At 42.6% G+C, this 22,309-nt stretch overlaps 1 protein-coding gene across 1 annotated transcript in view; it reads left to right on the top strand.

The window, feature by feature from the left end:
* LOC141174294 (cadherin-8) overlaps positions 1–22,309 on the top strand; it is a 650,627-nt gene that overhangs the window by 222,610 nt on the left and 405,708 nt on the right. Inside the window, exon 3 of the mRNA XM_073659153.1 lies at positions 11,521–11,815. Coding sequence (XP_073515254.1) covers positions 11,521–11,815 — 295 coding nt within the window. The remainder of the gene's footprint in view (positions 1–11,520; positions 11,816–22,309) is intronic.

Genomic DNA, 22,309 nt, shown 5'->3' with positions numbered 1-22,309 from the left:
AGAAACAGGAGGCCCTACACCCGCTCATTGGGGAGGATCCTGATATGCACCCTTCACCCTACAGTGCTCCAGGATGTGCCTGAATTTCCTCCAGTAAAAGGTACTGAAGTGACTACCGTGTCCGTTTCCGTTCTTGCTCTGACCCAGCTGGGTCTCGCCTGTCCTGCATTCCCCCTGCATACGCTGCCCTGAGACCTAGCTCCACCTGTGGGGAGCTATACCATCGAGCTGCCTTATCACGGGCCTCAGTGGACTGCTGCAGCGCTGGTGCTTCTCACCAGATACCACAGGTGGTGTCACAAACTCTTATAAAATTAACAATTATCCACCCTTTTAAAGAGTGACCCCAGGGTACGGGCCAGGGAGCCGACCACCGCGACATCCCAAAGGCCAGGCAAAGGCCCGGGTGACCTCATCGACTGGCTGACTGTGGGTTGACAGTAAGTGGGATCTCCAACCTTGTCATCATCACCCTGTGTGTTATCACACCCGTCGTCCTCAAAGCCAACCTCTTCCTGCCCTGACCGAAAAGTCAAGTTGTCGCTCCAATCAGGTATTTGAGTCTCATCATCGTCTTCATCATTGTCTCCACCAACAGGAGTTACAGTTTGGGAACGAGGGTCTACATTATGCTCAGAACCTTCTTCATCTGGTCCTGGATCCGACTTATAAAGATTCTGGGCATCAGTGCAGATCATTTCCTCGTCTGGATTAGCAGAAGCTCTGGAGCAGACCTCCGTTTCCCAGGCTATAGTATGAGTAAACAGCTGTGCAGACTCAACCATCTGTGTTACCCCATACTCAGACGGGCAGCTGGAGACTTGGGAGCTGTGAGGAAGCAAGTGCAATTGGGGTGACACCTCTGAGGACTGGAGTATTTGTGATGTTGAAGTTGAGGTGGAGGAGAGCCCACTTGAAGGAGCACTTGATATCCGCTGAAGCACCTGCTGTTTTTGTGCCTCATCTGGAATTTGTAGCGATGGGCGTGTCCGTAACAAAGGGATCGTATCACATTGTCCACGAATAGAAGTCGACATGTTAGTTTGGCTGGAAGATGGTCTTTCTTCTGCAGATGTTACTCCCCCCCCACCGCGGGGGGCTCGACCCACCAGCGGACAGGCACCAGTATTAGGAGAGGGGGGCTGGCCGTCAGGGTCCACCGCGGCTCTGGCACAAACCCTGCGACACGGAGGTGGCACGGGCAGGAACGGACTGGCCGTGTCGGCTTCTCACTTTTTGGATTTTAGAAGGGCATGACATGCCTATATCTGTGTCTCCCCCTCCTTTTACTCCTCCACCTCTTTTATTTTCGCATGACTATATGTACTTGTCACTTTTCCATGTGTTAGTTATGTCTTCTGAGCAGTTTGTCAGCTTTTGGACACCTTTGAAGGTGTTTTCTATGTGTTTCTATGTGTTTTTGTTTGCCTGCCATTGGTTTTAACGGTGTTCGAAGGTGTTCGACGAACAGTTCGACGAACAGTTCGGCGAACACACGGGTGTTCGACGAACCGAACCGAACTCGAACACTACGGGGGTGGCTCAACACTAGTTTTAAGCTTAAATTACTAATCATGTTTATCTGTATCTTGGCTGGAAAATAATTTGGGCTTTGTAGCAGTGTGCAGCACTGATTCTATTAGGCCATCTATAATAAGCTCCACCAGATTTAAAATTACTAATCATGTTTATCTGTATCTTGACTGGAAAATAATTTGGGCTTTGTAGCAGTGTGCAGCACTGATCCTATTAGGCCATCTATACTAAAGCTTCACCAGATTTAATATTAATAATAATTTTTAGCTGCATCTAGCCCGGAAAATAATTTTGGGGCTCCGAGATGCGCAAGACACATAAGTGCCTTGTTGCTGCACTACCTGCAGCATGACCCTCATATTGTCAGAATTCGAAGTAATCATGACTACTGGGTTGCCACACTCTTAGATCCCCCAAACTTTTCGATCAACCTTTTCATTTTAATAAAGACCAAAAAAATGGTCATTTTTGAAATTATAAGCATTAGCAGGTTGTTAGAAACTGAAATCAAACAGTTTTCAACTCAAAACTTTATTCTAGTGATGTTACATTTTCACATAGGACCCCTTGTTCGAAAGGAGCTTCTGAACTCTCTCGTCCATTGAATTTGTCAGGTTTTGGATGGTTTCTGCTTCAATTGTTTTGCATGAGGACAGAATACCCTCCCAGAGCTGTTGCTTAGATGTGAACTGCCTCCCGCCATCATAGACACTCCTTTTAATGATGCTCCAAAGGTTCTGAATGGGGTAGAGGTCAGGGGAGCATGGGGGTCACACCATAAGTTTGTCCCCTTTTATGCCCATATCAGCCAGAGATGCAGATGTTTTATGTGCAGCATGAGATGGTGCATTATCATGCAGAAAAATTATCTTGCTGTGAAATACACGGTTCTTCTTCTTGAACCATGGCAGCAAGTGCTGTTTGAGAAAATCCACATACATTATGGAGTTCATCTTTAGCGCCTTCAGGGATCCTAAAGGGGCCGACAATCTCTCTCCCCATGATTCCAGCCCAAAACATTACTCCACCTCCTCCTTGTTGGCGCTGTAGCCGTGTTTGCGTGGGGTGTCCATCAACCAGCCATCCTCCACTCCATCCATCTGGACCATCGAGCGCTGCACGGCACTCATCCGTGAACAAAACAGTTTTGAAATCAGTCTTCATGTAATGTTTGGCCCACTGGAGCCGTTTCTGCTTGTGTGAAGTGGATAGAGGAGGTCGACAGGATGGCGTATGCACAGCTGCAAACCTCTGAAGGACCCTGCATCTTGTTGTTCGGGGGACGTTGGAGGCACAAGCAGCTTCAAAAACTTGTCTGCTGCTATGACAAGGCTTTTTTGCCGCTGCTCTTTCAACCTGACGTAATTGCCTGTAGGAAAGAGTCCTCAATTTGCCCTTATCAGCACGCACACGTGTGTACTGTGAATCAGCTACATACTTCTTGATTGCCAAGACACTTCATCCTGATCATCGCACAATGTTGATTGTAGTCATGCCTTGACCTAAACACTCCACAATTTGTTGCTTCTCAGCAGCCGACACATCCTTTTTCTTTCCCATTTTGGCAGAAAATGTAGGCTGCTTAATAATGTGAGACAGCCTTCTTAAGTAGTCTTGCCTTTCATTGGAAACACCTGCCAAACTAATTAGCACATGTGTCTGCAATTGCTTACAGTGATATAAAGAGCCCTGACACACATCACCATCAATGAGTTTAACTGACAAACAAACAAATTCTTCCCTTATCACTCCTAAACACTTTTTGCAAAATAATTTGGAACACAGTGTACATGTGCTTTTCCACAAAACACCAGTGGTTCACGTAGTGAATCTTACAGTTCTAACTTGCCAACCGTGGTCTGTATGGAGTTGTTCAATAAAGGGCCCAAAATTAAGATAACATAGATGGGAGAGGTCTCTATGAATAGGAATTGCTAAGTATTTGATACCCTGTGAGGGCCAGGCAAAGGGAAAGTTGGACTAGATGGAATCCTATATGGATTTGGGGAGGGAGACATCGAGGGCCTCAGACTTCGCTGCATTGATTTTAAAATTTGACCATGTAACAAAGTGATCTATTTCAGCCATAACAGCATGGATGGATATATGTGATTGAGTGATATATACTAGGACATCATCAGCAAATAGAGAGCACTTGTACTCGGTGCCTCCCACCTCAATCCACCTAATATTGGGGTTATGGCGAATTGATGAGAGCAGGTGCTCTGTCACTAGGATGTATAAGAGAGGGGACAGAGAACATCCCTGCCTTGTCCCATTGGTGATTGTGAAAGGTGATGAAAATGTTCTGACGCGCCCCCTGGGCCTTGGGACACCCGGAGCCGGACCCTTTTTGGTGGATGCTGGTGGTTGTAGTCTCCGTGGCGGCAACCCGGTTCCGTGGCTCAGGGCGGTCAAACCAGTGGCGGAACTATTTATGTGGTTTTGATGTTTAAATGTCCGACTACGCCACCCGTGGATTGCGGTCAGAGTGAACCGCCGCTCCAGGGCAGACCGCTGAGGCTGGTGTTGTGGGTGCAGCAGAGCGTAGCATAACTCCCCACGGGAGGAGTATAGCCTCAGGGCAGTGTATGCGGAGGATGGGGGTGATGGTGCAGGGCAGCAGCAGTAATGACACGGAGTCAGTGATGCAGTCCAGGGCCTTTACTCACAGTTCTTATTATCCAGACCACGTCTGCAGGTAACGGCTGCCCACGACGTACTGTGCTCACCAGGTGAGGGGCTCAGACAACTCCCAGATAACTTTGGAGTGCTTCACAGGACCCCCTTTGTGTGTCCTTTGTCTGGCCTTTCTTACCAACCCTTCTGTCCGGCTGCATCGGGCCTCCTCTTGGTAAACTTGGCGCCAGTTTCCCTGACCCTATGTGGTGCCTTCCTAGCGGGTGTAGCGAGGGGCTGCGCCACATAAAATGTCACAGCCTCCTGTTTTTAGCTGAGGGTCGTTTCCTGCCTCCACTAGTTTCGGGGACCGGTCTCCCCCTTTGGCCTGACCCCTCCACGCAGGTGGATTCGGGCGTGCGGTGGCGACTCGCCCGTCCGCACCCCTGAGATCCCTTCGTTCCTCGTTCCTGGAGCCTTCTCCTCTCCTCTTCCTTCCTTCTCCCTCTTCCAGGCCTGGGCCTCTGTTACTAGGCCCGCCTCCGGAGCAGAGCTCATGCAGAGCCCCTGCTCCCTGCCACTTCTGCTCAGACTTCTCTGCACTGAACTAAGATGGTGCCCACCTTTTATACTCCCTTCTCAATGCACCCAGGAACTGCTTCCTCCCTGCTCCTGCACTACAGGTTTCCCCTTCCTCAGTGTTCCCTCCCCCCACTCCAGCCAGGGACAGGGACTGTTGTGCCCATCTCAGGGGCATATTGGTCGCCCTGCTCCACGGCAATGTGGTGTAATGCATGCAGGTGTCGGGTCCTGATCCACACTACATCCTTACCTGAGAGTGAGATATCACACCTCTGGGTGAGGTGCAATACCTCTGTAGCAACCGAGCCCTCAGGGTGCTACAGTTCCATTTATCTTCAGCCTAGGTGACGTATTGCGATACAGGGCCGTGATTTTGGCTATAAAAGGGTCCCCTAGACCCCTACCCCAAGCTTTTTAAGAGAATCATATATGGCATGCCAGGAGACCCTATGGAATGCTTTCTCAGCATCCAACGAGAGTATCTTATTACAAATTTTTAACTGCATCTAGCCCAGGAAATACTTTGTGCCTAGTAGCAGTGTCTGCTAGTCAGCGGATTATCCCGGCTGTTAAGCAAGCTACACCACCTGTAGTTTGGACACTTAATTTTTTCAAAGGAAATGCTTCGGGACCACGGGATACTCAGTGAAGAGCATCAGGAGGCACCCCAAGGCATAGGGGCTCGGACTGGCAGTAGGATGCCTTGCGGTGGACAGCCGAGCTCGATCCTTATAAAAGCTTTTTAACTGCAGCAGCTTTAGTGGACGCTACTGGAGCTGGAATTACGCCGCTGCTGGCATGAGACTTGCCCTCCAATAGATCCTTGTAAATGGATTTAAAGTGTATTTATTCAAATTAGAGAGACAATTTAAATTAAAAAGCTTAGAGCTGCCTCCACCACAGGGGGGCTCGCTCGACCCACCAGCGGACAGGCACCAGTATTGGGAGAGGGGGGCTGGCCGTCAGGGTTCACCGCGGCTCTGGCACAAACCCGGCGACACGAAGGTGGCACGGGCAGGAGCGGACTGAACGTGTCGGCTTCTCACTTTTTGGATTTTAGAAGGGCATGACATGCCTATATCTGTGTCTCCCCCTCCTTTTACTCCTCCACCTCTTTTCTTTTCGCATGACTATATGTACTTGTCACTTTTCCATGTGTTAGTTGTGTCTTCTGAGCAGTTTGTCAGCTTTTGGACACCTTTGAAGGTGTTTTCTATGTGTTTCTATGTGTTTTTGTTTGCCTGCCATTGGTTTTAACAGTGTTCGAAGGTGTTCGACGAACAGTTCGACGAACAGTTCGGCGTACACACGTGTGTTCGACGAACCGAGCCGAACTCGAACACTACGGGGGTGGCTCAACACTATCAAGGAGTAAAAGACAGAAGAACAGGAGATATGATTTCGTAGGATTTGGTCATCCTCTGTTACCATGGACATGGAGACACATAGCTCAGTGGAAGAACTTTATTTTTTCTTTTAGATCCTTAAGTGTTGGATCAAAATAGAGAATTGGTTACAAATATGGACATACTTTTTAAGAAGATGCACTAATAGATGTCATTTCAAGCTAACCATATCTAAGAGCAAGGTATAGTTCACAAGTGTCAGGCAATGAGTTATTTTAACATGTCTAATTCAGACCTACATTAATCATTTTAATCCTTTACAAAAATGGACACAGACACCACCTAAGCCTGTCCAGGTTAATTATATGAAGGGTTCGCCCCAGAAAAGTCAACATTTTATTATCTCTTTTTTTTTTGCTCCATTTATATGGACAGACAGGTGTCCATACACAGAACCAGGCAAATAAGAGATCATTTCAGGAGAAGGAAAATAAGACTGAAAAAATACGTAGACGATAGAAGTAGAAATAGAGAGAAAATATCTAAGGATATGGAACATTTCAGTACACTCACACCTGACACATAGCTTCTGCCATGGCTAGAGACAGATGAAGATGCCTTTGGCCATGTTCGACCTTGTATACTGGTCAGAGTCACTATCAAGAAAGGGAATTAACAGAAGCCACTGTAACCCAGATCACTGTGAACCACAACAACAAAGGTGACAATATTCTCATTAATCCAAGATATTGAGTTCTCAGCAATAACATCAGATCACGGTGAAAAAATTATTGTTCAGATCAAAAGATTAAAATAACTCCAAGTTTTAATGACATGATGCAAAATGGTCACAAAGACTTATAAACACAGTGCAATATAATATATAGTATATGTAAAACTTTAGATGTTCCTAGGTGACTTCCTCGGGGGCGTAGTTTGAAGCTCTTCTGGGCAAATTTACATGTTACTTCTTCCTCCTAAAAAATCTATTACTATATGGAATATTATATCACTGTATATATTAGTAATTTGTGTAATATTGCGATTACATCACTGTAGTAATTGATAATCCACATAGAGCTTTTGATCTTTAATGTATCTTTGAGAGGTTTGAACCCACCCATGATTAAGAGCTGGCTGCTACCCATGCATTACGCTCAACTTTCTGACCTAAGGGGGATACCATTTTCTATATCAATCAGGAAAATATCATTTAAGAGGTTGAAGGACAACCCCTATTCTTCTATACTCCACCCCCATCCCACCACTAATGATAAACTGATCACATGGGACCCCTTGTCATTAGGTGGGGGAAGATGATGGTTAGTTTTTATTTCTACTGCAGTGTTGTGATAAAAATGAACCCCTAATACGATTATGTTATAAAAAATTCCTAAATGGCAACAAAAAGTGGAAAAAACATTTTTGACAAAAATCCCAATTTACCAGTATGCTCGAATTCGGCCAGGAATTTCATTTCACATTGAATTTATAATAATGTTCTGGGATGTATCCAGACTTTAGACTAAAATAAATGTAAGGTGAAAAACAAAAAAATATTAAAAACTTGTTCCGTTTAAGTGTCCGTCCTGTCGTTGTGCAGCTCTTTCCGGACCCAGCTGTCCTTCTTCACCATGGATGACGTCCTCTCCTGCATCTACACTTGGCATTGGAGCTTCTGACATGGACAACCGCCAATTTGCCCAACTCCCTCAATGCAAATCATTTGAGTTTAGGAGAATCCAATTTTTTTGTAAAATTCATTGTGAAATCAATTCATCTTGAACAGATTTGGTCACCTCTAGCAACCCAAATTTTTGTTTATGGTCAGTAACATGTATCTCTTATTACAGTCTCTACATCAGAATTGTATCTTCATAATATGTTGGTCAACTTGACAATACATCTCATTAAATACAGTATCCTCTACTACGTTACATTCTGTACAATTGTATACTCCAGAGCTGAGTTCACAACTCTGCTCAGCTAAGCCAATAGGGGTCTGTTTCCATTTACAGGCAGTAAAATTGTAAATGCTGCTCTGAAGTATAACACATTTTATAGCTCAGTAACAATGCAAGAAAAGATGTACAATCTATTTGAAAAATTGCTCCACATTTTGTTTAGATTAACTAAAGGGGTTTTCCCATGAACAAAGTTGATTTTAATCAATAGATCTTTGAATAAAAATAAGTTCCACAATTGGATGTGTTTAAAAAAAAATGTTCCTGTGCTGAGATAATCTTATAAATGTGCCCCTGCTGTGTACTGTGTAATGGCTGTGTCTGATCATACCACAGTTCCTGGGCAGAAGAGGAAGCAAAAGAGTATACAGACAGGACAGCACAGGATTGCAAATAATTCTTTCTTTGAGGTAAAACATATTTTTTAAAAAACAGGCAGTGAAATGTTTTATTTCGCAAAAATAATCAGCTTTGATCCCGTGCTGTGCTGTCTTGTATACTCTTTTGCTTCCTCCCCTGCCCAGGAGATATGGTAACATCAGACCATGTTCCTGTACGGTCAGACACAGCCATTACAAAGTACATAGATAGATAATAGATTGATAGATAATAGCTTGAGAGATGGAAAATAGAAAGATAGATATATGGATAGATAGATAATAGATAAATTAGTAGATAGATAGATAGATAGATAGATAGATAGATGGAAAATAGATAGATAGATAGATAGATAGATAGATATATGGATAGGTAGATAAAAGTTAAATAATAGATAGATAGATAGATAGATAGATAGATGGAAAATAGATAGATAGATAGATAGATAGATAGATAGATAGATAGATAGATAGATAGATAGATAGAGTGGTGGCCAAAAGTATTGGCACCCCTGCAATTCTGTCAGATAATACTCAGTTTCTTCCTGAAAATGATTGCAATCACAAATTCTTTGGTATTATTATCTTCGTTTAATTTGTCTTCAATGAAAAAACACAAAAAGAATTGTCCTAAAGCCAAATTGGATATAATTCCACACCAAACCTAAAAAAGAGGGTGGACAAAAGTATTGGCACTGTTTGCAAAATCATGTGATGCTTCTCTAATTCGTGTAATTAACAGCACCTCTAACTTACCTGTGGCACCTAACATGTGTTGGCAATAACTAAATCACACTTGCAGCCAGTTAACATGGATTAAAGTTGACTCAACCTCTGTCCTGTGCCATTTTGTGTACCACATTGAGCATAGAGGAAAGAAAGAAGACCAAAGAACTGTCTGAGGACTTGAGAAACCAAATTGTGAGGAAGCATGAGCAATCTCAAGGCTGCAAGTCCATCTCCAAAGACCTGAATGTTCCTGTGTCTTCCGTGCGCAGTGTCATCAAGAAGTTTAAAGCCCATGGCACTGTGGCTAACCTCCCTAGATGTGGACGGAAAAGAAAAATTAACGAGAGATTTCAACGCAAGATTGTGCGGATGGTGGATAAAGAACCTCGACTAACATCCAAGCAAGTTCAAGCTGCCCTGCAGTCCGAGGGTACAACAGTGTCGACCCGTACTATCCGTCGGCGTCTGAATGAAAAGGGACTATATGGTAGGATACCCAGGAAGACCCCACTTCTTACCCCGAGACATAAAAAAGCCAGGCTGGAGTTTGCCAAAACTTACCTGAGAAAGCCTAAAACGTTTTGGAAGAATGTTCTCTGGTCAGATGAGACAAAAGTAGAGCTTTTTGGCAAAAAGAATTAACATAGAGTGTACAGGAAAAAAAAAGAGGCATTCAAAGAAAAGAACACGGTCCCGACAGTCAAACATGGCAGAGGTTCCCTGATGTTTTGGGGTTGCTTTGCTGCCTCTGGCACTGGACTGCTTGACCGTGTGCATGGCATTATGAAGTCTGAAGACTACCAACAAATTTTGCAGCATAATGTAGGGCCCAGTGTGAGAAAGCTGGGTCTCCCTCAGAGGTCATGCGTCTTCCAGCAGGACAATGACCCAAAACACACTTCCAAAAGCACTATAAAATGGTTTGAGAGAAAGCACTGGAGACTTCTAAGGTGGCCAGCAATGAGTCCAGACCTGAATCCCATAGAATACCTGTGGAGAGATCTCAAAATGGCAGTTTGGAGAAGGCACCCTTCAAATATCAGGGACCTGGAGCAGTTTGCCAAAGAAGAATGGTCTACAATTCCAGCAGAGCATTGTAAGAAACTCATTGATGGTTACCGGAAGCGGTCGTTCGCAGTCATTTTGGCTAAAGGTTGTGCAACCAAGTATTAGGCTGAGGGTGCCAATACTTTTGTCTGGCCCATTTTTGGAGTTTTGTGTGAAATGATCAATGATTTGATTTTTTCTTCATTCTCTTTTGTGTTTTTTCCTTGCAAGCAAATTAAATGAAGATAATAATACCAAAGAATTTGTGATTGCAATCATTTTCAGGAAGAAACTGAGTATTATCTGACTGAATTGCATGGGTGACAATACTTTTGGCCACCACTGTAGATATATGGATAGGTAGATAATAGTTAAATAGATAGATAGATAGATAATAGTTAAATAGATAGATAGATAGAAGGATAGATAGATAGATAGATAATAGCTAGATAGATATAGATAATAGCTAGATAGCTAGATAGATAGATAGATAGATAGATGGATAGATAGATAGATAGATATGGATAGATGGATAGATAGATAATAGATCGATAGATAATAGATAGATGGATAGCTAGATATAGATAGATAGATCGATAGATAGATAATAGTTAAATAGATAGATAGATAGATAATAGTTAAATAGATAGATAGATAGATAGATAGATAGATAGATGATAGATAGATGGAAAATAGATACAGATAAAGATAGATAGTAAGATAAAAGCTAGACAATAGATAAATAGATATATATATAGAGAAGAGATAGATGATTGAAAGATAGATAGATAGATAGATAGATAAATAGATAGATAGATAGATAGATAGATAGATAAATAGATAGATTGTGACAGGATAGATAGATAGATAGATAGATAGATAGATAGATAGATAAATAGAGAGATAGATTGTGACAGGATAGATAGATAGATAGATAGATAGAGAGATAGATTGTGACAGGATAGATAGATAGATAGATAGATTGTGACAGGATAGACAGATAGATAGATAAATAGAGAGATAGATTGTGACAGGATAGATAGATAGATAGATAAATAGAGAGATAGATTGTGACAGGATAGATAGATAGATAGATAGATAGATAGATAACAGAAATTAGAGTAAAATTCCCAGTTATTATTGAATTCTACCATTTACTAAGTATTACTTTAAATGCCGCCTCTTCATCTTTCACGTAAATTAACCGGACAGCGCTTATGTGTTACTGTTTGATCTGAATCCCCCCGGACCACGTAATGTAGTTGCTATTGCCCCTTATTGATGGTTTCTGCAGTAACCAAATTGCAATTATTCTTTCAGCTACACACAGACTTGGATCCAGGGATCAGCAGAATCAAGTATATTCTCTCCGGAGAGGGAGCCGGTACAATCTTTGTGATCAATGACAAGACAGGAGATATTCATGCGATGAAAAGGCTGGATCGGGAGGAAAAAGCTGAATACACACTAACAGCCCAGGCTGTGGATAGGGATACAAACAAACCTCTGGAACCCCCTTCAGAATTCATTATCAAAGTTCAGGACATTAACGATAACGCGCCGGAGTTCTTAAACGGACCGTATCACGCCACCGTCCCTGAGATGTCTCTTGTGGGTAGGTAATAATTGCTACATTTTTTACCTTGGTTTTTGGATAAAATGTTGTATAACATTTATTTGGAAAAATATCTAAAATTGAAAAGCCATGATGATTTATTTTGTAAAATGATCAGCTTTACTCTACTCTATTTTGTCCTTAAAGGATTTTTCCAAGATTAAGATATTGATAGCCAATCCTATAGAATAGGTCATCAATAACAAATCATTGGAATCCAACTCTCAGCACCCCTATTGCTTGCGGGTCCTTAGTATAGGTCATTATTACATTGAGGGTTGTGGGGGGCAACACCAAACACCCGTACCAAACAGCGGTTACCAGATCCCATGGACTCCAGAAGTCTCCAGTGTACGTGCCCAAAACACCACAGCTCTATTCAAAATGTAGTGGTCATTGTAGTATTGGTATGAATGGGAGCTGACATGCAGTACCTAAGAATGGCCACTAGTATATGGGGCTGTGGTTTTCTGGTTCTATACATTGTGTATGTCTGATGGCTCCATGGGACCTGGGAACAGTTGTTTAGTGGTAGTGTCGAATGTTGGACCTCCATTGATGATGATCTATACCAGAGGCCTCTACCTTCTTCTACTCACCCCACGGCCATATTCTTTGTGAGAGAGCCTCTGAGACTCCTCTGGCTTATCTCCAGACAGAACTAAAGAATCATCCTTTGATATTTAGGAAACCAGATCTTTCTGTTCCTCAACATCACCATTTCAAGTGAGAGTCAGGAGGCCTCGATACACATTAGACTGTTGGCCAATCCCACCAATATTGGCATCTTTGGCCAAATTTGGAATAAAGTGTAAGAGGGCCATAAAGGGAATCTGTCACCAGGCGATCTGAGAGCAGCATAATGAAGGGGCAACTTGCTGTAGTTTTGATAAAATCACTGCTTTATCAGCAGGAGATTACCACTACAGGACAAGTAAACCTGTTGCCCTGTAGTCCAACCACGCCCCCATCACTGATTGGCAGCTTTCTGTGTACACAGTGCACAGGCAGAAAACTGCCAATCAGTGGTGTTGGCGGGGTTATACAGAGCTCAGCATTTAGAGAACTGGTAATCCGCAGTAGATAACACAGTGATTTTATCAAAACTACAGCAAGTAGACCAGTAAGTGAAACATCCTTGGAATCAGGGTCTCTGCCTCTACATCATGATGCTCTCTGATGGGGTAGCAAATACCTGGTGATACAATACCTGGATTGGTTATCAATGTCTCAGTCCTGGACATCCCTTTAACCCAAGAAGGTCCAGAGAATTATCTGTTATCTGTGAACTGCTTTTTAACAAATTTTTGGCTTAAACAATCTATAATGTTTCATATTACTCTATCTATCCATCTATCTATCTATCTATCTATCTATCCATCTATCTATTATCTATCTATTATCTATCTATCTATCTATCTATCCATCTATCTATTATCTATCTATCTATCTATATCTATCTATCTATCTATTATCTATCTATCTATTATCTATCTATCCATCCATCCATCTATATATATTATATATCTACCCATCCTTCAATCTATCCATCCTTCTATCTATCTATATTTCTATCTAGCCTTCTATCTATCTATCTTTCTATCTATTATCTATCTATCTATTATCTATCTATCTATATCTATTTATCTGTTATCTATCTATCTATTATCTATCTATCCATCCATCCTTCTATCTATATATTATATATCTACCCATCTTTCAATCTATCCATCCTTCTATCTATATATCTATCCATCCTTCTATCTATCTATTATCTATCTATCTATCTATCTATTTATTATCTATCTATCCATCCATCCATCTATATATATTATATATCTACCCATCCTTTAATCTATCCATCCTTCTCTCTATCTATATATCTATCTAGCCTTCTATCTATCTATCTATCTATCTATCTATCTATCTATCTATCTATCTATCTATCATCTATCTATTATCTATCTATCTATTATCTATCTATCTATATCTATTTATCTATTATCTATCTATCTATTATCTATCTATCCATCCATCCATCTATCTATATATTATATATCTACCCATCCTTCAATCTATCCATCCTTCTATCTATATATCTATCCATCCTTCTATCTATCTATTATCTATCTATCTATCTTTCTATCATCTATCTATCTATTATCTATCTATTATCTATTATCTATCTATCTATATCTATTTATCTATCATCTATCTATCTATTATCTATTATCTATCTATTTATCCATCTATCATCTATCTATTATCTATCTATTATCTATCTATCTATATCTATCTATCTATTATCTATCTATCCATCCATCCATCTATATATTATATATCTACCCATCCTTCAATCTATCCATCCTTCTATCTATATATCTATCCATCCTTCTATCTATCTATTATCTATCTATCTATCTATCTATCTATCTATCTATCTATCTATCTATGATCTATCTATCTATTATCTATCTATTATCTATCTATCCTTCTATCTATCTCATATCTATAAATCTATAAAAAGTTACATTTTAATGTCTGCACCTTCAAAAATTGCTTCTTCAGACCCCCTTTAAATCCTTCTCCCCCCCACCAATAGTCATTTGTTGAGGATAGTTATTTCAATTATTTACCTCATTTGCATTCTCCATTTTAATTGAACAGTAAGTGAGGAACTGTTGTGATTGAAACATAAGTGCTCACACTATTTAAATGTTTCAGAGATGCTTCATTAGGCGAGGGTTAGTTCTCAACCATTTCATCTGTAAGTAAGGTGTTGTTGTTCACATTCAGATGGGGCTGAAGTGTTCTGTTTTATAACATTTAATTGACTCCCAGTGTATTCCTGTGCAAACATCTGCTGCAATTTTTGCTCGTTGATTAATGACACATATAATAAGAGGCTGACATGGAAAAACATAAATATCCACCTATGTATTTTAATCAGAAAGCTCCAGTTTGTAAAAAAAAATGAATGCGGAAAATATGTGCCTTATGCTATGAAATTTATAAGAAAAATTATAGATATTAATAGATAGATAGATAATTACATCGATAGATAGATAGATAGATACATAGATAGATAGATAATATATAGATAGATAGATAATAGATAGATTAATAGATAATAGATAGATAGATAGATAGATAGTAGATAGAAGGATAGATAGATAGATAGATAGATAGATAGATAGATAGATAGATAATTGCTTGTCATTAATCCAGCAGCGCAGGATACTTCCATCACCTGTGGCAAAAGATAGATAATTAGATAGATATTAGATAGATAGATAATTACATCGATAGATAGATAGATAGATAGATAGATAGATAGATAGATAATACAATGCATTTTGGACCTCTTATAATCCTTTTTGGCAAGAAGAATCACAAGTGATCCAAAACGCGTTGCATATTTTGCTCTTGTGTAGAGAAAGAGAACACAACACATGAGCAAAATATGCAATGCGCTTTGGATCACTTGTGATTCTTCTTCATGGCAAGTAGAAGGATAATAAGTGATTTGAAAAGCATTGTAGATTTTGCTCTACTGTAGTGAAAGAGAACGCAACACAAGTGCAAAATAAGCAATGCGTTTTGGATCACTTATGATTTTTCTTCAGGGGAAGTAGAAGGATAATGAGTGATCTGAAATGCGTTGCATATTCTGCTTTTGTATAGTGAAAGAGAACACGACATAAGAGCAAAATATTAATTTTTTTTGACCACTTGTATTCGGACATGGCAAGAAAAAAAAACATAAGTGATCCAAAATGCGTTGCATATTTTGTCTTGTGTAGTGAAAGAGAACACAACATGAGAGCAAAATATTCAACGCACTTTAGACCACTTGTAACCGTTCATGGCAAGAAGAAGAATCATAAGTGATCCAAAATGCATTGCATGTTTTGCTCTTGTGTAGTGAAAGAGAATGCGACACATGAGCAAAATATGCAAAGCGTTTGGGATGACTTGTGATCCTTCTTCATGGCAAGTAGAAGGATAATAAGTGATCTGAAATGCATTGCACACTCTGCTCTTGTATTGTGAAAGAGAACACGACATAAGAGCAAAATATTCAACGCATTTTAGACCACTTGTAATCGTTCATGGCAAGAAGAAGAATCATAAGTGATCCAAAATGCATTGCATGTTTTGCTCTTGTGCAGTGAAAGAGAATGCGACACATGAGCAAAATATGCAACACGTTTCGGATCACTTATGATTCTTCTTAATGGCAAGTAGAAAGATAATAAGTGATCCGAAAATCATTGTGTATTTTGCTCTTGTGTCGTCAAAAAGAACAAGACTCATAAGTAAAATATGCAACGCATTTCGGATCACTTATAATCCTTTCTGGCAAGAAGAGGCTAACAAGTAATCTAAAACTTGTTGCATATTTTGCTCTTGTGTCGGGAAAGAGAACATGACATAGGAGCAAAATATTAAACACATTTTAGACCACTTGTAATTGTTCCTGGCAAGAAGAAGAAACAGAAGTGATCCAAAACGCGTTGCATATTTTGCTCTTATGTAATGAATGAGATCGCAAAACATGAGCAAAATATGCAACACGATTCGGATTACTTATGATTCTTTTTCATGGCAAGTAGAAGGATAATAAGTGATCTGAAATTCGTTGCATATCCTGCTCTTGTATTGTGAAAGAGAACACGACATGAGAGCAAAATTTTCAATGCATTTTAGACCACTTCTAATCGTTCATGGCAAGAAGAAGAATCATAAGTGATCCAAAATGCGTTGCATATTTTGCTCTTGTGTAGTGAAAGAGAACATGACATAAGAGCAAAATATGCAACACATTTCAGATCACTTCCTTCTTCATGCCAAGTAGAAGGATAATAAGTGATCCAAAAAGCGTTGTATACTTTGCTCTTGTGTCGTGAAAGAGAACATGATAAATGAGCAAAATATGCAAAGCGTTTGGGATGATTTGTGATCCTATTTCATGGCTAGTAGAAGGATAATAAGTGATCTGAAATGCATTGCACACTCTGCTTTTGTATTGTGAAAGAGAGCACGACATAAGAGCAAAATATTCAACACATTTTAGACCACTTGTAATCGTTCATGGCAAGAAGAAGAATCATAAGTGATCAAAAATGCATTGCATGTTTTGCTCTTGTGTAGTGAAAGAGAATGCGACACATGAGCAAAATATGCAACACGTTTCGGATCACTTATGATTCTTCTTAATGGCAAGTAGAAGGATAATAAGTGATCTGAAATGTGTTGCATATTCTGCTCTTGTATTGTGAAAGAGAACACGACATGAGAGCAAAATTTTCAATGCATTTTAGACCACTTCTAATCGGTCATGGCTAGAAGAAGAATCATAAGTGATCCAAAATGCGTTGCATATTTTGCTCTTGTGTAGTGAAAGAGAACACAAGACAAGAGCACAATATGCAACAAATTTCGGGTCACTTCCCTCATGCCAAGTAGAAGGATAATAAGTGATCTGAAAAGCGTTGTATATTTTGCTCTTGCGTCATGAAAGAGAACACAATACATGAGCAAAATATGCAATGCGTTTCAGATCACTTATGATTCTTCTTCATGGCAAGTAGAAGAATAGAAAGTGATCCGAAAATCATTGTATATTTTATTCTTGTGTCGTTAAATAGAACAAGACACATAAGTAAACGGATCACTTATAATCCTTCTTCATGGCAGGTCAAAGGACAATAGTGATCTGAAACGCGTTGCATATTTTGCTCTTGTGTTCTCATTCTGTGGAATTTTGAATAAAGCATATTTTTACTAGATCTTGTTCCTTTTCTCAATCTTTTGCTCACTTTATTCCATGCTTTTACTTCCCATCTCATGCAATAAATTCAGATTTGAGGCAGTTTTCAATGGGTGCTGGATGGCCTCTTGCTGCTTTAACACAATTTAATGTAAATAAAAGCTAAGCTATAAATTCCTATTTAGCACGAGACAAATCATGATGGTCGGCACTTATAGGATGATTGACTTGTTGATTGGAGAACAATAACCCTAATTGGAATGGATTATTTGACGTTTTGAAACATCTGTTTTCCTCCCTAGAAACAAAGGCGAAATATATCCAGCATATTTTTATATCACTGCCAGTATGTTCCTAAAACTAAAATAATCACAAAGCTAGAACAGTCCAGACCTTGATGGCTGCCGTCTGGGGAGATTTTCCCCCATATTACCCCGTCTTCTTTGTTACTGTGTTGTCGTTATTTGCGACAAATTTATCAAGGTTTCGCATGACGTATGTAGGTTTTTCTGCATCTTTAGCCCCTTCACGACATGCACATCCCACATCAGGTGTCGGATTATGAAGCGGTCTCAGGAGCTGAGCCCACACTATATAATAAAAAATGCCGTCTGAGTCACACACACCCAAAAAACAATTTGGTGGGGTCATTTTTTACCAAAATTGCATTTTTTTTTTCGCCATGTCACCAAACTTGGAATTTTTTATTTTCTATTTTTCAGTACAATTTATGGTCAAATGAATAGTATCGTATGGTATGGCACAACATCTCTCAAAAAAAGCAAGTTCTCATACGGCTATGTGGATGGAAAAATTAAAAAGCTATGATTCTGTTGCTATTTTTTTCAGCCAAAAATGGCCCAAAATCCCTTATAAATTTAACCTAAAGTTTTATAAAAGACTTGTGTTAACTTTACGACAATGGCCAGTATTAGGGCTCATTCAGACAAGCATATATCCGGTCTATGCGCTGTCCATGTGCACGATGGACCGCACAAAGAATGCCGCACATGGGTGATTTTCCACGAAGAACGGTGGTGATAAGGAAAATAATTGAGACACAGATCAAAATCACCCATTCAACTCTATGGGCCTCTACATTATGGGCCATCTGTAAGTAATCTATTTGCTGCCCGGGATTAAAACTATAATGAATAGACATTTTGTCAGTTTTTCTTTTTTGCATATGAGAAAATCACTGAAAGTAAAAATCTATATATCTATCTCATACCTACAGTATGTATCATAGATATGATAGCAGGGTGGAGATAGCAGCGCAGTATGTGAGCGTATGCCATAGACTGTGAGAAAGAGAAGTAAGATATGCCATGGACTTCCATAGCCCCCAACCTGGATGTGCCTACATCCATTGTTCCTACAGCCCCTCTCCCTATTCCCTACTGCATAATTTTTGGGGGGCAAAACTAATGTGTATTTGGTCCTGCCAATAAAGCTTTTTTGAAAATGAATTATATTTACTCTATCTCATTTCTACATCTATTTATCTATCTATCTATCTATCTATCTATCTATCTATCTATCTATCTATCTATCTATCTATCTATCTATCTATCTATCTATCTATCTACAGTGGGGCAAATAAGTATATGATATGACGCGCCCCCTTGGCCGTGGGGTACCCGGTGTCGGGCCGGTATATGCTGGTGGTTGTAGTCACAGTGGCGGTGACCCCGTCCGTGACCCAGGGCAGTCAATCCAAGGGGAATTTATATGTATGGGTTTTATTAATGTCCGACTACGCCACCTGTGGAGTGCGGCTAAAGGGGCCGCCGCTGCGGAACAGTCCTCTGAAGCTGGTGGTTGTGCAGCAATGATGGTATAACTCCCCACAGGAAGCGTTAGCTTCAGGGCAGTGTGTGGCTGATGGTGGTTGTGCAGGTTGTGCTGGGTGTTGTAGTGCAGTGAGGGATGGCGCAGCAAGGAACACAGAGACAAGATAGTGCAGTCCCAGGGTCTTTACTCCCAGTTGTTGCTTTCCAAGCTATAACTGCAGATCATAACTTCCCATGTCGTTCTGCGCTTACTCAGAGTGGGGTTCAGTCCACCCTCAGGTATTTCCAGAGCACTTAACAGGACCCCTTTCTATGTGCCTTCCTCAGCCGTCTTCCTGCGCTGGCTCTCACCCTCCTGCCCTGCGCCTCACCGGGATAGAGGTCCATTCCGGAGTGCCCCTGCCGGAGGTGGGGTTCCACGTCCTGCCGGTTGACGAATACATCTCTATCGGTCTGTGGCTCCTGGATGAAGCCCCAGCCGGCGTCCAAATCAAATTTCACAATGATCCCCTCCAGACGGGGACTAGGTGTTGCTGGTTTTTCCTGGCGGACCCGAGTCTTGGCCACCATATTTCTGGCCTCCATACGCTCCCATCTCACCTGCCGGTCATACCGCTCTTTCTCCATCTGCAGGAGCTCCCTCCTGCAGTACTCTTCCCTTCAGAGGGCCTGGGCCTGCGTCTCCTGCGGGAACCCGATGAGGTCCCCCTCCCGGTTGTCCCACCGGAACTCCTCTCCCTCTGCGCAGGCCATCGGGGGCGCAGGTGTGGGAGCCAGGGGGGCTCTCTGCTGGCCTTCATTCCTGGCGGACCAGTCGATGGCAGAGGCCATGGACTCCCACCCAGATGCAGGGGTAGGTGGTTCCGGTAAAGGGCCCAGGAGCAGGTTGGCTGCGCTGGTGTCCGGATGGTGCAGGGAGTCCGCCTGGGGATTGCGGAGCTGGTCGGCGGAGCTGATCAGGTGGTAGGAGGCTGCCACTTGGGGATTGCGGAGCGGGTCGGCGATGGAGGATCTCGGTGCCGTGGTGCATGCTGGACCTGGGGGTAAGTCTGGAGCGTGCGCGCCCGGGTATGGAGGTGCTACCAGGGGGCCCAGGAGCAGGTCAGCGCGGTCTGCGCCCGGGACAGGGAAACTCTTCCTACCTGCTCCCGCGGTGTTCCTGGGCTGCTCTCTGCCTCCAGGTCCTGGTCTGGCTCCGCCGGGGCTGGGGCGCTGTCGGTGAATTCCGGTGCTGACTGATGTCTGGCGCTTATCTTCTCCAGCACTTCCCTCTTCCAGCTGGCGATGGCGGTTCACTCGGGCTCTCCTACCCGCCGGCTGAGCGCACGCATTTCTGCATGGAGGAACTCCGCATCCTCCAGGGTCAGCTTGTAAATCACCTCCGTTAGGGTAGGAGGTGTCTCATCTAGCTGCAGGCCGCAGACTGGGGTCTCAGGCTCACTTCCCTCCATCTTGCCTGCTGGGTGTGTTCTCTCTGGTCTGCTGGAGGTCACACCATGTCTCCCAGCTTTTGTTTCTCCTCTCCCCTTTCTGGGGCGGTCCCATCGCTGCTTGCTGTCGGTCACACCTGGGGGCGTCTCCCCCACCTTGATGGACACATCTATGTGTATGGCCACAGTTTCAGGGGGCTGGTTGCGCTTTTGGTGTCATTCTGGGACCCGGCCCACGATGGGAGGTTCTGTAGTGTTGTCTTTGATCACGCACATAATGGCGCCCGTTCTTCTAAAGCACAGTCTTTAGGTGCACGATACCCGGTGATAACGGGTGGGCTCATATCCTGCCGACTACGCCAAAGTTGACGCACCCCCTGGGCCATTGGGTACCCGGTGTCGGGCCGGTAGTTGCTGGGGGTTGTAGTCACAGTGGCGGTGACCCGGTCCGTGACCCAGGGTGGTCAATCCAAGGGGAATTTATATGTATGGGTTTTATTAATGTCCGCCTACGCCACCTGTGGAGTGCGGCCAAAGGGGCCACCTCTGCGGAACAGTCCTATGAAGCTGGTGGTTGTGCAGCAATGATGGTATAACTCCCCACAGGAAGAGTTAGCTTCCGGGCAGTGTGTGGATGATGGTGGTTGTGCAGGTTGTGCTGGGTGTTGTAGTGCAGTGAGGGATGGCGCAGCAAGGAACACAGAGACAAATAGTGCAGTCCCAGGGTCTTTACTCACAGTTGTTGCTTTCCAAGTTATAACTGCAGATCATAACTTCCCACGTCGTTATGCGCTTACTCAGAGTGGGGTTCAGTCCACCCTCAGGTATTTCCAGAGCACTTAACAGGACCCCTTTCTATGTGCCTTCCTCAGCCGTCTTCCTGCGCTGGCTCTCACCCTCCTGCCCTGCGCCTCACAGTCAGTGTCCCAAGCCGGTGGCCTCGGGTCTTGGCGGGCGACCTGCAGTCCCCTGGGCCCTATGTGGCCACCTTTTTGGCGATTGTTAACTGTTGTAGTCGGCAACTGCACCCTGAAAGCACAGCCACCTCCGGTTGCTAGTTGGACTTAAAGTATCCGTGCTAGTTAAGGGGCCGGTCCCCTCTGCGGCTTGATCCTTCCTCTGTCTTTTAGATTCGGGCGTACGGGTGGCGTCCAGCACGCCCGTACCCCTAGGATCCCATCTTTTCTACTCATGTCACACTTGGGCCTCACTGTCCAGGCCCGCCTCTGGAGCAGAGCTCGTACAGAGCCCCTGCTCCTGTCACTTCTCCTCCACTGACTGAACACTGATCTAAGATGGTTCCCTATTTTATACTGCTTCCTTTCAAGTGCTCCCCGGATCTACTTCCTCCACCCCATCCACTACATGGTTCCTGCTCTCTAGGTGGTTCCGCCCACTCCAGCCAGGGACCAGGGACTGTGCTCTCCCGTAGGAGCAATCTCGCCCTGTCCCCCAGAAATGTGATGTAGTGAATGCAGGTGTTAGGGTCCTGAGCTGT

Source organism: Phyllobates terribilis, unplaced genomic scaffold (genome assembly GCF_046119375.1).
Source record: "Phyllobates terribilis strain yellow unplaced genomic scaffold, ASM4611937v1 Scaffold_13__5_contigs__length_258822181, whole genome shotgun sequence".
Lineage (NCBI taxonomy): Eukaryota > Metazoa > Chordata > Amphibia > Anura > Dendrobatidae > Phyllobates > Phyllobates terribilis.
Note: the sequence above shows the minus strand (reverse complement) of the source record. Positions and strands in the feature narration are given on the sequence as shown.